We start from the raw sequence: 17,567 nt of genomic DNA on the forward strand, positions 1-17,567 counted from the left end.
GTTTCCCGGGGGAAGCTGGCTGCTGCTAATCTTTGAATCTTTGTGAGGCCCTCTCTCAGCGGCCTCTGGGCCATCGTTCCCATCTGCCTATCAAACAGGTCAACTGCGGATAGATTTCTGTGTCAGCGGCGGTATTCGTCGCTCCTCCAGCGGTGGAGTCCATCCTGTCGTCCCTCACCCCTTTGCTAATTGACAGGCTCCTGGAATTTGAGGGCTTGATTTTATTCTCACCCACATTGTCAGCTGACACTTCCCCTCGTACATCGGGTGGTCTGTAGGGTGGTTGTCACGTCATCCATGTGCCGTCTTCCTCCTGATGGTGATCTGAGACGTCTTGCGATTTGCCTTAGCCCGATGATGATGGCCTCAAACGCCACCGTGAGAAAAATAAAAGATCTTTATTGATTGTGTTAACATGTTTACTGCCGAGTTGCCTTTGAGAAAACATTGACTCCAAAAATATTTCATCAATAAGAAATTACAGTGTTGAAGAGCACCGTATAAGTAACAAGTAAGGACTTTGCCATGTTGACTATTTTATCTCACGCCTGCAACACGCTTCAAATGTGTGATCCTATGGAAACAGACAACCACAATGTTCTGTTGCAGGTCCAACTGGCTGAAGCCTTGCTGCGGCCGTCGAGTGGCCCTGTGGCAGGTCTTTCTGCTCAGTGCGGGCTTCAACTGTGTCCTGGTAGCTTGTGTTATCCTGGTGGTGCTCTTCCTCTCCTTGGAGCTACTCATCGACACCAAGCTCCTTCAATGTGAGTCCATCTGCCTTAGTGGTTGGGATTTGCTGCACTGGCATTTTACACCAGTACAGCAAAAGCTGCTGAAGTATATCCTCTTTGTACTGCTGACCCTCCAAATTACACAATGTACTCTACATTACTGTCATTAGATCCAACACTATAGTTGACTGGATCCACTGGACATGAAAGGTCACATGGAGCACATCCCATGTTCTGTACACATATGCTTGATATGGTTAAAGAACCGATAAGTACTCGTTAGATCTCTTAGTAACAACTTTTAATCAGTTTAACAGTCTGCTAGCTTGGGTTATGGGATTGCTGTTGCCTTAGCAAATGTGGATTTTCCACTTTGATAGACTGTAGTCATGGTGAACAAGCCTGGACACTTTTTGTGTTGCGTTAGCACTAGCATCAGAGCTGACATTATTTTTCAGAAATGTGCTGCAGTGTTTGAACAAACTTCAGATAAAGTTTATATCAACACATAATTTGTTGATAACACAGATGTGCTCTGTTAGCATTTAGCATGTCTGTCGCTTAACAAATGTACTTTTACCCCCATTGTTTTGTAATTACCACATTCAATACTTAAAGTAACTGCAGGGGAGGCGTAAACAAACTGTTGTTTACTATTGCTTTAGGAATCAAATCTAGTTTTCTAACGTTTTTACATCCTGGAAATCCTGAAGTGAGTACTGAGATGTAACTTTTGTGTGTTTGTAATTAATATGTCCAAAATTAGCTCCACATCTCTTTGCATTTTAGAAAGACACCTACAGTTGGCTGTATGATGTCCATGGAACCTATGGATTGCATTTAGTATTTTAGTATCTTTGCATCATCACTGTTTTTAGTGTTGCCAATCAGTAATCACACACATGCGCTGGCTGCGCGTGTTGCCAAATGGTGACGAACAGCAATGCAGAGACACGATAACGAAGCAGGCATCTTGTCAATGGCAGCAGGCACGCGTCTCCATTGATTAGTGGCCAGCGGTCAGCTTTAATGATAGCACAGTCTGCAGGGAATGTACTGAAAGATTAGCGCTGTAGACGCTTTGACACCGCAGTAAATGATGGCCCCATGATGGACTCGGTGTCCTCGCTAGTCGAGGGACTAGTTCATTCTTTAGAAGTGTAACTGTTATTTATTTAAAAGCTGCAAAGTTTTTGTCTGTTCTGCTCAGGTGTTCTCTTACTTGTCTCTGCAGTTACCAATGCTTTCCAGTTTGCCACCATCATCCACTGGATCAGTCTCATCATCCTGTCACTTTTCTTTTCAGAGGTAATGTGAGTGAGTGCCGTTACTCCAGTTATGCACTGCTTTTAAACCATCTACTACTCTGCAGAATATTTGGGGAGTGATGAAAGCATAGCTGACGTTGCGTTATCCTTCTTTCTTTCTCAAAATAGTCAGACTGAATCCACTACTGGTCCTACTGTATGGTACTCAACAATCACAATTAATTTTATTCATATTCAATGAATTGGTGAATTGTTTGTTAAAGCCATCCTTAGTAGCGGAGTAAGCAACATTATAGGATGGCAACATTGCCTGTGTGGCCTTCCCCTCAGTCCAACCTAAAGGCTCGTCTTGAAAAATGTGATTATTTTATGACTTCTCATTATTTACTAAGCAACATTTTTAAAAACAACAACTTAATAATAATTTTGTGTTAGTCTGTTTTAGCTGCTAATGAGCAAACACGTGCACTGGCTATAGCTATCTATACTTTATACACAATTTTTATTTCTATTTATCACGGCAGCCCCACGCACTCAAATTGTTACTCCTAATGAGGAAATATATGCTAACCGGTTGGAGTTTTGCTTGCACTACCAAACTTAGTGTCAGTGCCCAATATGTCATTTTGAGTTTTTTCCCTTGGAAAGTCAAAGTAAATTTTACAAAGAGAATTTTTGACTCAATTTTACTTGCATTGTATTAGTTTATTTTAAAAAGTCAAACAAGGGTTGAGGAACGTACCAACAACCTTCAGGTTAGGAAATGTCCACTCTACCACATGAACTATCACCTACTGTGAGCTAGTAAATTATTGGTGTGTCCAAAAGGTAGGTCGGCCCTCTCCCAACCTGAAGTTTGTTGATACGTTCCTCAACCCTTATGTGACTTTTTTTTTTTAATAAACTAATACAATGCAAGTCAAATTGACTCCAAAAACTTTCCTTGTAAAATTTAGTGAAGAAATTGAGTGAAAAAACTTTAATAGTTTTTTTCAAGTAAGTAACTGTCCAAATGTTTTTTTGTCTAAAATTTACTCTGAATAATATTCTTTTCCATGTATAAATTTTGCTCTGTTTAGACTGGGAACAAATGTAGTCTTTTTAGAGTCAAATGTACTCCACGAAATTGACTGTCTATGTTTTGACTTTTATACAAGATTGTGGATGTGTTGTAAACCAAAGACCTCCTGTATCATGTCACGGTTAGCATGGCTGTCAACCAAAAGACTTTACCACTAAGCAAATTCATTTATTTCAATTTGATTATGAACTTTCTCTATCCAATGATTTTCTTCTCTTATTATCTATATGGCTATTTCGAAATGCCATTTAGGGGCTTTAGATTGGGTAAAATATTGATTGTTTGATGTTCAATTGTAATTTAAGACATTTAAGACACAAAACTTTACATTTGTGCAATACTAAATGAAGAGGGAAGAGTTTGACCCTCAGCTCCGGCTCCAATGCAAAACAATTACGCTGACAGTGCCGGCCTTAATGCCCTCAACCAAACGTTAATTACCATCTAGCCAGCAGGAGCAATAATTGAAGTGGAATTTAATGAGCATTGGGGATGGGCTTCGAGCAATATGATCCGACCGAGCACCTCGCCAATGACGTCATATGTGATGAGTCAACGGGGGACGTTTAAAGGGTGTTTAATGACTTTGGAATCGTCTACCAGTCAGAACACATTGTTCAAGTTCTTCAGCGTTTGGCTTCATTGACTGCAAACCTGTTGTCCAAATGGCACCAACACATGATGGATTTGCACTACCACTTGTGCGTGACCTCTCATGCTAATTGGCGGGTGAATCAATGGCGCTGCTGAAAGGCGCGTCACGAACGTGACCACATTGGCGAAGTGCAAAATAGATGTTAATGTGGTGGATCACATAATCTCATGTCTTGATTTGTCTATTTGTGCGCTAGACTGTCTTCAGAATTGTAGTGCTCGGGATCTGGGACTACATAGAGAACAAAGTAGAGGTAAATGTGCTCACCTTCTACTGTATCATACACAATATGTAGAGGGACTATGTGGACAAAAGTATTGGGGCAAGAGTACCTTTAGTTTGACCTGATTTTTAATTTTCAATCTTAACAAATTTCATTTGCGTCCAATTTTGCTACCGTGCTACCCAGAATAAACCGACAACAAAAAACCTTAAAACTATACAAATCTAAAAACAGACGTTTGTGAGCAATAAGTACTTGTAAGTGTTCCGTGAGTGATACTGTCACATCGTGGTGCTTTATAGGCATTATGTTGTGTCGCAAATAAGAAAAGTATCTGTTATCATCTGCTTTAGCTGTATGTGTGTAATTGAAATTGAATTGTTTTGCTCATTTTGCATTAAGCATTTAGATGCTGCTGTACGGCGCAGTAAGTTGAATTTCCTGGTGTATAGGTTATCATAACATTTTTTCTCACAATCACTGGAATCGCTTCACAGTAGGCAAAAAAAAAAAACCCCAAAAAAACACAATTGCGGAGTTTAATGACCAGGTATCCTAATGCATTTTGTCCATATAGTGTATTTCTTCCCTAATATTGACAGCCCAATAACCTGTTTTATGTTGATAAAGTAAACTTTGCCTATCAGAATCTTAGCATTTTATTAGCGTTATCACCATCAGGTGTTTGACGGCGCCGTCATCGTGTTGTCTCTGGCCCCTATGGTGGCCTCCACGGTGGCCAACGGGCCCAGCAGCCCCTGGGACGCCATCAGCCTCATCATCACGCTGCGCATCTGGAGAGTGAAGAGGATCATCGATGGTGAGTCAAAGACATTGTCCACACCATTTATACAATCATATGGACACAGTTAACTCGTTGGTGGGAGCACCTGCTCCCTGCTGACTCTGGGAGGAGATGAGTAACCTCGTTCTCTCCATCATTATACAAATTATTTACTATTCAGAACAATATAGCTATTGATCATCCCCAAGAGTAATTTTCTGTCACTCGTCTACTCCAGCCTGTATCGATTGTAGGGTCTGGATAAGCACATTCACAGGGACCGTAATGAATATAGTGGTTGTTCTTCTCTATGCTAATACACTCCGGTTCGATATCCGTGTCGAGGTCACCCTCAGCGCTGTCCTCGCGCTGCATGCAGGATCAGCCTCCAAACAGACCACACGGCAACTCCATTTCACTTTGCTCATCTGCGAAGGGAGGTGCTTTTCACTAATTTAAAAAAAAAAAAAAGACAGTCCTCCATTCACTACAAAGTTGCGCTTTCCCAATGTTATGTACAAAAAAAAATGGAGGAGATGGTTATATATGATATATTTTGGATTGTGACTTCAGCCATTCCTTTGGAAACCCCCCAAAAAAGTGAAGCCCAAATTTGATTAAACTGCGATAATTATCCATCCTTCCATCCATTTACTTCCGTTCATCCAAGATTAGTCACAGGGGCAGCATCTTTAACAGAGAAGCCCAGACTTCCCCGTCCCCAGCCACTTCAGCCAGCTCTTCCTGGGGGATGCCGAGGCTTTTCCCAGGCCAGCCGAGGGATACACTCTCTCCAGCGTGTCCTGGGTCTTCCCTGGGGCCTCCTTCCCGTGGGAGTTGCCCGGAACACCTCACCAGGTAGCCACCCAGGAGGGTTAGGGTTAATCATATGCCCCAGCCACCTCATCTGGCTCCTCTCAATGCGGAAGAGCAGTGGCTCGACTCTGAGCACCTCCCGGTTGACCGAGCTTCGCACCTTATCGATCTCCTGTGCCATTTTTTCCTCACTCGTGAACTAGACACCAAGATACTCCTCCACTTGGAACAGGATCTAATCCCCGACGTGGAGAGGGCACTCCACCCTTTTCTGACTGAGGAACACATTTGGTCAGATTTGGAGGTGCTAATTTTCACCAACAGCTTCACATACTGCTGAGAACCATTTTGGAGTTGTATTTATTTTGTTTCCTAATTTTATTTTCTCTATATATGTATTTTTAGTATACGTCATAAAACATGTCAGTTTTCATTATAATCCAACTACTGTATTTTTTAAACAAAAAATACAAAGAAATCTAAAATGAAAATGATAATACATGACAAAATTAAATCTTCAATCTTGTTACACTATCGTGACGATAGGGTAAAACAACATAAGTGAAAATCACTTCAAATTTTCAAACAATAAATTACCTTTATTTCCAACGGTGACCACATAAGCACTTTGCTGCTATCTAGTGGTGTAGCTGGTGCTGTATCAAAAACAAGTAAATCATTTGCACTATGTGCTATATTGATTTTTACACTCTAAGATGCCTTTATAGTTCTTGCTTATTTTCCTGAAATATATTTGTAGTAAGTATATGTTTTGAATAAAATGAGTTTACCGTTTTCAGTGGTGTCCCATGAAGTGTTATGTAATGAAGCCACTTCCTTTCCCCCCCATGTGCCATCCCTTTTTGTCAGCTTATGTGCTACAAGTCAAAGTGGAGATGGAGCTGGAGATCCAACAATGCGAGAAAACAAAAGCAGTGCGAGAGGAGCAACTGGAGCGTCTAACCCAGATCTGCCAGGAACAGGCTGTGAGCACCTTTTCATTAATCCCAACATACAAACAACACATGAGACGTAAGACAATATATATAGCTCTCTCTCTCTCTCTCTCTCTCTCTCTCTCCCCAATGAAAGTAACATCTTAAAAAATTTCATCAGAAATATCAAAATTGTTATCCTCTTCATGTTGAAAAGAAAATACTCAAACTTTCATTGGACATTCAATTATACAATTTCTTTTACAAGGAGTTGAAATTAATTGACACCAAGTAGAATGTAATTTTTGTAAAGTTAAATATTAGATATAAGATTATTTAATTAATATAGTATTCACTTTAGTATGTATGTGTGTGGGCTTGCGTATGTTTTCATCGTCTTTTATTTTATAAAGTGTTGGTCAATCTATTGTCAGAAGGGGGCAGCATCACCTCATAGATACATTCTCTTTCAAAAGCGCCACCTCACTGTCATTATTCCACACACATTTCTGCACAAAAATAATTTCTCAATTAAAAACAAAAAAGCATAATCAGTTCAAATGGTCAACTACACTTGGCTAAACTAGAATTTTCTTCACTAAACTAACTAATTAAATTAAACAAATTGGATACAGTAGATTGTCACAGATCGTACCTACTTTCCTCCACTTTATTAATCTCCCCAACCCCCCCCCCCCCCCATCTATCTTCATCTTCGTTCCTCCTCACTTGCAATCCCATCGGCTCATCCTTGTGGTACAGTTTGAGATCAGGCAACTGCGGGCCCACCTGGCCCAACAGGACCTGGACCTAGCGGCGGAGCGCGAGGCTGCTATGCAGATTCATCGCGTATGGGCGACGCAGGGGAGGAGTGTACAGGTTGTGGAGGGCTCGACTCCTGGGGAGTCTGACGACGAGGGAGCTCATAGGAATCCCAGAGAGCTGCACAACACTGCAGGTACACTTCACTGTATTTAATGCCTATCTGAATGACAACTTAAATGCTGGAGAGGCCACAATTTTTCATCAGTGCTACTGGTGTGTGGGTGACGGTGGGGGGCCTCATGACAAAGATGCAATTTTAAATATGGACAATACCCGCATATGTGCAAAATATGTGCTCCTAATATGTTTCATTTTTGATGATGCATTTTTCAATGTATGAATGAAAGATCCAACATCCTAAACTGACAAAAACGGTTTGAAGCAAACAACAAAATAACCACAACCTGTAATTGTTTTTCCTGTGCAAAAAGGCTCTCTTGCATAAAAAATTTCCATCCAAGGATGGCACAAAACTGCTGAACAAGAAAGCAACAATAAATGCAAGAACTCATTTTGTACTTTTTTTCCCCACAAAATTCAACCCATTCAAAATTTTTATATTATTGAGGTATGTTTGAGGTCTGCATATTATCCCCAAAACACAAAAAAATACTAGGCCTACTCATGTAGTCAGCAAAAGGGCAGTAAAAGAACTACAGTGGTACCTCTACTTATGAAAGACGCGTTTTCCATGTAAATGCCCTAATCCGTTCCAAGATCCCCAATATTCAGACATAAATGTTTTATAAAGCATACAAATGCATCAAAACATATAACAAATACAAACATGTTACAATTAGATTATTGCACAATAAATGAGAGTTGTGCATAATGTAAAAAACAAAGAATAGAGTAAAGAATATGATGGTCGTTTACCTTTTAATTGCTGTCCTCATCGCTTTTTGCCTTCTTTGGTTCATGTTCTCTCTCAGAAGTGGTTTTTGCCTGGCGTTTTGTAAAGAACTGATTTAATAACGTGCTGACTGTCAATACATTATGGTTATATTCTTTGGCGGGATCAACCAAACTTATCCCCCTTTCATACTTTTCTATTATCTCTTGCTTTGTTTGTATGGACCAAAAAAACGATTTTCTCCTTTTTTTCTTTTCTAATTCACGTAAAACTATCGGAACACCTCATGGCCCGAGGGGCGAATGACGAGGACGCTGCATAGACATATATCCATCACATACATATATATCTATCTACCTGTCTATCTACACACATAGACTCATACGTTAGAGGACCCTCTTAGCCAATGGGATGCCAGGAAGATGCTAGGTAATAGCCAATGGCAGAGCAGCTATGAGTATGTCGCATTCAGGAAATCCATCCATTCCATCCATTATCCAAACCGCTTATCCTGGAAAGGGTCGCGGGCGTCCTTTAATCTAGCCCAGCTGTCTTCGGCCAGTAGGCGGGGCACACCCTGAATTGGTTGCCAGCCAATCGCAGACAAATTAATAGCATGTGAACATATTTCTGCAAGCCCCTGTCACATTATGCACATCTTGAACATACACATCACCTACCACTACACAGATCAGCATCTGCCGTAGAGTTCACTGCAATAGAAGTGCACCGTCTAGGCTGAATAGAACGTTTAAAAATAAGCCCATTTAAATACAGTGTATGTAATCAGGCCAGGTGGAGCGTTTGCTTGAGGAGGCAACATGACAAACCAGGAGAGAGGTGCAGCATCACGTATGTGCATAATTCGGTGGAACAAACATTCCCTAATGGTGCAACATCAGGCCAAGCGGATGCCGGTGCACTGTAGGGCTGACATGGCCCTGGAGCGGCCTCATAGCTCCCTCCATTCTCACACAGCACAGCCATCTGACCGCAGGCACACGGGATCAATGCAGGGGCAAAAAAAAAAAAAAAAAAAAAAAAAGCTTTTAGGATGTGCTGAACGCTGGAGAAAAAAAAAACATGTTTTCTGACACTGTGTCACTCTCAGCTCCTGTCGTGCTTCGGCCACGGTCGACTCGTGCTATTTCAGCTACAGAGTGCTCTGTGCATTGGGCCTTGTTAGGAGGGCAGTGGGCACCTGTCAACATCTGTTCTCATTCACCTGCAAACCACAATCGGGCACCACAATATTATCCCAAGGGCGTACGGTCGTGGCAAATCTGGCTGCGGGAAAAACAAAGTGGGCCTTTTTACGTCAACATGGTCACTGCGAGGAGCACTCGCAGGCCAGTAGGTGCGGGTTCAGGTCAAGTCACCTCCAATCAAGTCAGATTGCCAACTTTGTTCTCACCTGAAGGATGACACCATGCCCCAGAAACCCCAATGGTCCCCTGAGATGGAGTCTGATGCCTTGGAAGTACTAAATCGTGTCAAATGGTGACAACATCCACTGTCACTCAAGCACAACATCTGCTCCAAGAAGCAGGTCATTGAGCACTTACTACATGGCTGCTTTTACAATCATACAACCTTATCTTTGCACTGTGTCACACCAAAAGATCAATACTTTATTAGGCACACTTAATCCAATGTGAAAAAAAATGTGCGTCTGCAAAGATAATAATACTTGGCTTTCATTGGTGATGTACAGTATTAATTAGCTCTGCAAAGAAGGTAGAATGAATTTGGTGCTGATCCAAATGATCTTGGCAACAGTCTGCCCACCACTAAATGCCATTCCAGTTTAACCAAATGATTATTGTTGGCTGTAGTTGGCGGTATGGCGGTGCAGTTCTCCACCACTGCAAACCAGTGTTTATAGCAACAGAAAGTGCAAAACCTTAGCAAAATAATGGGAATGACAATACTAAACATTGTTAAAGGGCAGCAACACTTCTCAGTAACTTCTGGTACAAATATACGAGTTGTTTTACAAAATGAAATAAAAGCCACATTTACAAAAGATTGATCTTGCAATGCCATTCATTGTGTATGGACTCAGTTTGTTGAACATATTGAATTGTTTTAAAGAAACACTGTGTCATATGTAGGTCCGCTGATAGTGTAGTGGTACACACGCCTGAGTTGTGTGCGGGCAGCGTGGGATCGATTCCCGCTCAGTGACAGTGTCTATGTGTGCCCTGCGACTGGCTGGCGACCAGTTCGGGGTGTAGTCTGCCTTCGCCCATTGACGGCTGGGATAGGCTCCAGCAACTCCCCGCGACCCTATATAGGATAAGCGGTTTGGAAGATGATGATGTGTCATATGTCAGTTTTTGTTGATTATGGCGGCGCCATGTGGACAAAAGCGGTAGTGTTTTGACAAAAGTCAACCACATTTCCCGTAGCTCTCGCTGGCCTGCAAATTGGACTGAATTACGTTTCTATTTCCAGTGGCTGTGTGAAAGATGAATAGCGATGAGGTAATGAATCAAATTTTGTTCAAACAATACTTTTGTTTTTTCGTTTGTTTTGGGGCTTCTGCCATAACACCAGTAAAAGCGCGTAGACGTTTCGAATCGACTTCCGTCCTTAGAGCGGAAGGGAGGAAGTGAGTATGCCGTGAAGCAATTCAGGACATTTGTATTTTTTGGTGTGCCAGGGTTGCTCCCATCCTCCTCAAAGTTGCTTAGTGCCAGTAAAAACGATACAGAACCCCCAGGGCCTGAAAAATGTTCCATGCAACTACTTGTAAGTCAATGTTTCATCGAAAGAGTTGTGAAAATTTTTTATTAAGGTCAAATTCTTGCCAATTTCTGCTTTAACAGGGTAAAACTGATGATTGTAATACTATCAGGGCTCATTGTATTCCGTGTTTCTCTAAATAATCAATTGGGCTTAGCACTTACAGTAACTCTTAAACGTACATTTGTGAACAACCAGCTTCTGAGATGATATTTCTTTTTCCCTGATATGAAACTGAGGTATTTTTTTCTTGTGGGAAATCAAATCAATACCTAAACCCTATAGAGCATGCATTTTACCTGCCAGTAGCATCAAGGAATTGGCCTCACTGTTCCAATATTTTGAGACAGAATTGCATGTGTAGCGATGCTGTACATATTTCGTTTTTTGAGTGTCTCCTAACGAGGTACCTGTTGCCTGTATATCTATGACTAAAATTTCTCACACTGATAGGAAAATAACATAACTTTACTATATGATTATATCCACGGATTGATTGTAATTACTCGGCCAGTGGTGCAGTACCACTACACCAGGTCTCTGAACTACAGTAGAATGTACGGCTGCACTAAAAGGAACCGGCATGTCACCTCTCCTCTTCCACACACAAGTGACAGCTTGATAACCGGGCTGTCTCGCAAAAAAAAGAGCCGAGAGCCTTTTTATGTATGCTGGACAGCCGATTCTTTTTCCCCCCGCCTCACCTCCATCACTCATGTGTTATTAATTGTGCAGCGATTGTCTCCGTCTTGTTTTAGTGAGTGCAATGCCTCCTCTCCGGGGGTGGCCCAGGGATTAATATTTTAGAATGAAAAATAAATGAGATTACCCATCAGAGTCTGCAGCAGCGTGTCCCGCGGGACGGGGGCTTGCACTCAAGCTACTCGCGCTTCGCACTCAGCCAGCAGACAGTGAGCTCAAGACCAATCAAGCGAGCGCGAGATCACCGCCATTCAACCACGCACATCGGCCCCCAACAAAGAGCTCTCATGCGGTCCCACTTTTGTCAAGCCAAGCCCTGCCTAAACGGGGGCCGGTCTATTACCTGGTGCACTATACGGCTAATGCGGCGCCAAGCAGAGCGTGAGCCTTTCAAGCACCTGTGGCCTGAGGCGCAAGCCACTTCTGTCAATATTTCCTTGTAAACACTACAGATAGTTTCCATTTGGACTCGTTTGTAGTGTTTACACTGAAATGGATCAGTACCCGCAAGGGTGTTAAATCCAATTAAGGCAATTCTATGCCTTTTTAATTCGTTTATGACACTCACCGCAATACTCCAACGTCAACAGCTATTGGAGTCCATTCCAAGACCTAAGATAGAGTGTTAAAATGTATGTTTTCAATTCAACGTCATTATGTTCTGTAAAGTTGCTGATGGTGTAGCGGGACACTCGCCCGGCTAGTGTGCGGGCAGCGTGGGATTGGTTGCCACTCAGTGACGGTGTGATCGTGAGTGTTAATGGTTGTTTGTTTGCCGACCAGATCAGGGTGTAGTTTGCCTTTGATGGGATAGGCTCCAGCACCCCCGGCGACGATGTAAGCGGTGTTGATGATGGATGAATGGATGGATAGATTCTGTAATGTTTATGTCAATGACACATGAACAGGCGTTGGCCCTGATAACTCGCGCAAAATCAGAATACGGCATTGTTACTTCAAATAATACCGACTTTGTTCTCATTACTTTGTTCATTTTCCCAATCAGATCCAGTTGTACGTGATGACATGAACAACTACATCAGCCAGTACTACAGTGAGGGAAGCGCTGGTAAGTCACTCAACACTGGCACATGCTTATGCTAGACTTGAAAGGGGACAACATAGACCCAGTCCACTCTGGTTGAGAAGCAGAAAAAATAGATAATGAGTAACAGACTCTGCCATTTTTATCAGTAAAAAATGTTGGACACCACACCAATCACTATATTATCAGAAAAACAAATTAACATATGAATCTGGGATACGAGTGCTTGTTCCACTTTGGGATCCTTTGTATATAAATAACCTACTAGTGTAATAATTTGATATGTGTACTAGGGGTAGGACTAGATAAATATTGTACTTCTTCCTTCTCTCATTGAACATGTAATCCGAGTTGATCAATGACATCTGCTGATGATTGTGCCAATTTTTGTTTTTATATCATAATGTGTTGATATGATCAATCGAGATTGTTGTTCCCTTGACCTTTTTTTTTCTTCAAGATGGAAGGACTTGTGGCTTAGGCACCCGCGTCGTCACCACAGCCTCCATCGACATCCACCGCCCGACCAATCACATCCAGTCCAACGCCGCTCACGATCTGAACCTGAACTACAGCTCCCACCCCTGCTGCCCCCCTTCTTTCTCGGGCCAGGAACAAAGCACGGTGGTCCAGGAGCTCCTCTCGTCTCTTTCGGAGGACTCCTGCCTCGCTCAGAAAGGACTGACGGTGGATCCAGTCAACCTTAAGCTCCCCAGTCCCACTGGCTCCGAGAAGGCCAGCCCAGAGCTGGACAACAGAATAAAGGTGTTCAACCGCAGGAACCACCAGGAGAGGCGGGGCCGAGGCTGCGTCCTGCTGCAAACCAAGCCGCTCATCCACCTGCAGGGCGGCGCCGCTGAGCCCTCGTTGGAGGAGAAGTACCGTCTTCTTGGTCCAGGCGACACACCTCTGGGACACATGTCGGACACATAGCACATTTACATCTCCGCTATATGGAAATTTGAACCTCGTGAGAGCAACACCAAGGCCCACCGCACACAAGAGTAATGGGGTCGAGCGCCACTGAACTGTGGCGCAGTGCGTGCGGTTCTGTACCTAGTTTTCTTGAGAGGCTGACCGTCGGCGCTCTAGTTTTGCTGCAATTACAAATTGGAATCGCAGATGAATGGCATCACAGCATCTCAGATGTAACAGCCAATCAAAAATTTCATGTCGTATCACATTTGCTTTCACAACGAAAATCACGATTTTGGGTATGAAGCAGCCGGCCATCGCCAAGCCAGATATCAATATAGTACAGCGTTGTAGATAATGTGTTTTGTCAATAACACTTACAGTATACTACTACTACATATATATATATATATATATATATATATATATATATATATATATATATATATTAGGGTATCCGTCCGTCATTTATTAGTCCGTTATTTTTTGTAACAAACCGAAGTCAGTTCCCCTAAAAAACGTAAGCAAAATGGGCATCACTGACGGACGCTGTTAGTGATGATTACTCTGACGGACGAAAATCCACTTCCGTCAGTGCTTAGTCAATTTTAAAAAGTGGTTCGTCATTCGTCACTCCTCAGCAAAACGGGCGCTCGTCACTGATGGACTGATGGACCGGTCCGTCAATCTGACGAAATGCCCAGCTCACATGCATACAATGTTATCCACCAAATTTGAACCTGCAACTGTGGCTAAAAAGCAAAACGTGAAGTCTCTTTCAATGAAATGCAGTCATTACAAGGCTAATCATTACTAAAAGCATCTCAAATATCCAATTTTTCTTCTTAATTTCTCACCCGTTTCCTGTCTTTGTATTATGATTTTCTGTAGCTATAGCAGCCAAGGCAATCTGCTTCTTCCTCGACAATCACACCATGTTGTTTGTGGCTCAATAAAAAACAATACAGTAGTAAATATGGCGCCTCAAACATAATCCGATAACAGGCTTTTTTTTTTTTTTTTTTTTGCAGCAAGTTGGTTATGTGTGCGAGGGTCAATCGCCTGGTGTGCGGGTATGAATTGCCCAACGTCTTTCTTTCACCGTCGTCTAGGTCAGTCACGTTCGGCAGCATCGCTTGGTGTGCGATGGGCCTTTTGCTCCACGAGTCGTTCTGTCTTCACAGTAGAAACTTTTCCAAGATCTCCAACATTCCCTGATCCTCCATGATGGATGTGAGGAGGAGGAGAGATGGCCACATATAGCACAACAAATACAACAAGACCCATACCAAGGTGGACTTCAGGGAGGGGCTTAAAATGATGTCTTGAAGTCAGCGAGGAAAAACAGAGCGCACTACTTGACTGATTCAGTCTTAGTTTAGTTAACAACTCAGGATGTACTCACACTAGGCCACTGGAAGCGTGCCTGACTTGAACGCTCGGAAGCGTTCAGGCTTTGGCCCGTTCAAGAGTGCCATCACGTCATTATATACGTAAATTGCACAATGCATTATTTGTACTTGTTTCAACTGCACAAGCTGGCTGTTATGAATAACTGACGAGAGGAGCATTGATTATATGACACATTTGCCTGTGCCTTTTTTTTTTTGTTTAACTTTGTGGGTTATTTTGAGTCATTCTATTAATTTATATTGTGCAGAGTGGTGATTATTTTTTATATTTTTATATTATTATTAACCGGTGAGAGGAATGATCGCATCATTCATGACACTTACATTCCGCGATGGAGATGACGTAGATGTGCGTGACCGAATGTGTCGTGGATTTTTTTTGTTTTGTTACTTTGGATTATTTCTACTCAATCTGTTTTAAAAAAAAAAAAAAATCAATATTACATACATTAACATATTACAACAAGGACAAGAACGTTCTTTCAATCAACAATCAAAAAATAAAACTCAATTACTATACAAAAAAAAATGTCGACTAGACTAGTCAATTATTTTATTTTCTATTGTATTCAGTGGGAGTTAGCATGAATAACTTGCGAGAGGGGCAGATGACTAAATCATATGCTATGTATGTGCTTGGATTATTTTGAATCGTTATGTTTTCTTATATCTGTTGTGCAAGATTTCTATATTTTTTTTTTTTTTGGACCGTGATAAAGAAAATGTGATAGTTGTGCCAGGAAGGGCACCCTGTGAAAAAACTGTGCCAAACAAATCCTGCGAATGATTCGCTGTGGCAGCTCTGATGTGACAAGTCCAAAGTCACAACAAAATTGCATGTGGCCTTGAGCGACGGAACTGTTTTATGTTGTTCTGTTTATTTCTATTGTGCATTGTGGATAATTATAACGAATAACTGAGAAAAGGCCTGATCGCACTTATTCTGACACATGCATATTTGCCAGTGCGAGACCCAACATGCCAGACCTTTTTTTTTTTTTTTTTAACTGTGCATTATTTCTCATTCTGTTTGTTTCTATTGTGTATTGAGGTGGCTATCATCAATAATTAGTGGGGAGCAATCACTTTACAGGTATTTGATGACACATTTGCATCACTGCATGCACTTGCCCAGGTCTTACCAATGTTATGGACTTTTTGAGTTGGATTAGTTTGAGTCATTGTGTTTATTTCTATTGTGCACTGTGGCGGTTTTCATGAATAACTGGAGGTGAGAGGAGCAATCCTGTTAATTGTATGCCACGTGAATGCGCATGTGCCTTTGCACCAGCGAGCAATTTGTGGACTTATTTCTTTTTTTTTACTCTGTTGATTATTTCATGTTGTTTATTTCTATTGTGCATTGTAATGGTTATCATAAATGATCATTAATATGTTTCGAATAGCCAAGTGTGAGTACATCCTAAGGCCTTACTGTACATCCAGTGTGAGTTCTTCAACCAGCATTAATCAACTCGTAGAACATTCATGTTCCCAACCTATTAAGTATTAGATTGAATTGATAATTAATTTTCCCCATGGTCCAATGCCCACCCTTCTTGGACTTGAATGTGTTGTTGAACACATCCGGAATAGTCGCTTTGAACTGCTCTAAAAGGCACAGAACTTTCTACCAATCAAAACCAGCAAATGGGCCGTTTAAGCCTTCAGTGAACCTCATTAGTCAGTATTTCAAACAAACAACAATGTTCTTCCTCCAACATGGAATTTCCAAAAGGTAAAAAGAGTTTGGTTTTTCTAAAGAATTTGTTTTTCATCTCTGTGGTCTTTTTTTTTTTTTATCCACCATGTTCTCTATCTCCTCAATAGAGACACACAGGGTACATGACTTGGATTCATTAACAAAGGACTTTTTTGTATCATTATGTTTCCAAATGATTGAGTTGGAAACATGACAAGATTTATACATACAGTACAGTTTTTTTTGTTGTTCTTGTTGAATTAAAAACAAACAAACAAAGTATTGGGCGATCCTTTAAAATGGAGAGCAAATTCTTTTGCACTTTAATGCAAAATTACAGACACCTTTTGTAAACTTAATTTACTTGGGGGAGAAAGGTGGGGGCGGGGCAGGCTGGGGGAAATGTCTTTGCCAAGGCAGGTGTTGTGATTTGATGAAAAATAGCAAAAATAAAACATTGGCATTTCCCTAACCGTTTAACAAATATCATTCAAGTAAAATCCTGTACGGACCAGCATCTATTTCAAGAGCCTGGATGTAATGAATTTACAGTGATTATCTTGATTCTACACTTAATAATTTGAGCATCTCTGATGCCATGGCAATGCCTGATTAGATGCTTGAGTGGTCTGTAATACTGTTTGCTAACATTTCTGTTCGGAATTGAATACAAAGACCGAAATATTATGTCTTTAGCTTTACTCTTTTATACAAGCATTTTACTTATAAATATCTCCTTTCAAATATTTGACTTAAATTAAACACCTGGTACTCTGCAGTTGAGTAAATAAATGTCCCTGGCCACTATCTAATTATTATTTATTGTGTTTCCAATTTCGAATAGATTACAGCAGAGGGAGCCCAGGATCAAC

The 17,567-nt window shown here is 41.4% G+C and overlaps 1 protein-coding gene across 1 annotated transcript in view; it reads left to right on the top strand.

The window, feature by feature from the left end:
- The window catches only part of LOC147150047 (transmembrane protein 266-like), a 45,137-nt gene extending 28,110 nt beyond the window's left edge, over positions 1–17,027 (top strand). Inside the window, exons 4-11 of the mRNA XM_086026917.1 lie at positions 610–764; positions 1,966–2,039; positions 3,932–3,988; positions 4,640–4,778; positions 6,429–6,544; positions 7,256–7,451; positions 12,628–12,690; positions 13,127–17,027. Of these exons, the coding sequence (XP_085883043.1) occupies positions 610–764; positions 1,966–2,039; positions 3,932–3,988; positions 4,640–4,778; positions 6,429–6,544; positions 7,256–7,451; positions 12,628–12,690; positions 13,127–13,599 (1,273 nt within the window). The 3' untranslated portion in view covers positions 13,600–17,027. The remainder of the gene's footprint in view (positions 1–609; positions 765–1,965; positions 2,040–3,931; positions 3,989–4,639; positions 4,779–6,428; positions 6,545–7,255; positions 7,452–12,627; positions 12,691–13,126) is intronic.
- Positions 17,028–17,567: the final 540 nt, after the last annotated feature.

The sequence above is a fragment of the Filicampus tigris genome, chromosome 3 (genome assembly GCF_054856515.1).
Source record: "Filicampus tigris isolate MCC_2025a chromosome 3, RoL_Ftig_1.0, whole genome shotgun sequence".
Lineage (NCBI taxonomy): Eukaryota > Metazoa > Chordata > Actinopteri > Syngnathiformes > Syngnathidae > Filicampus > Filicampus tigris.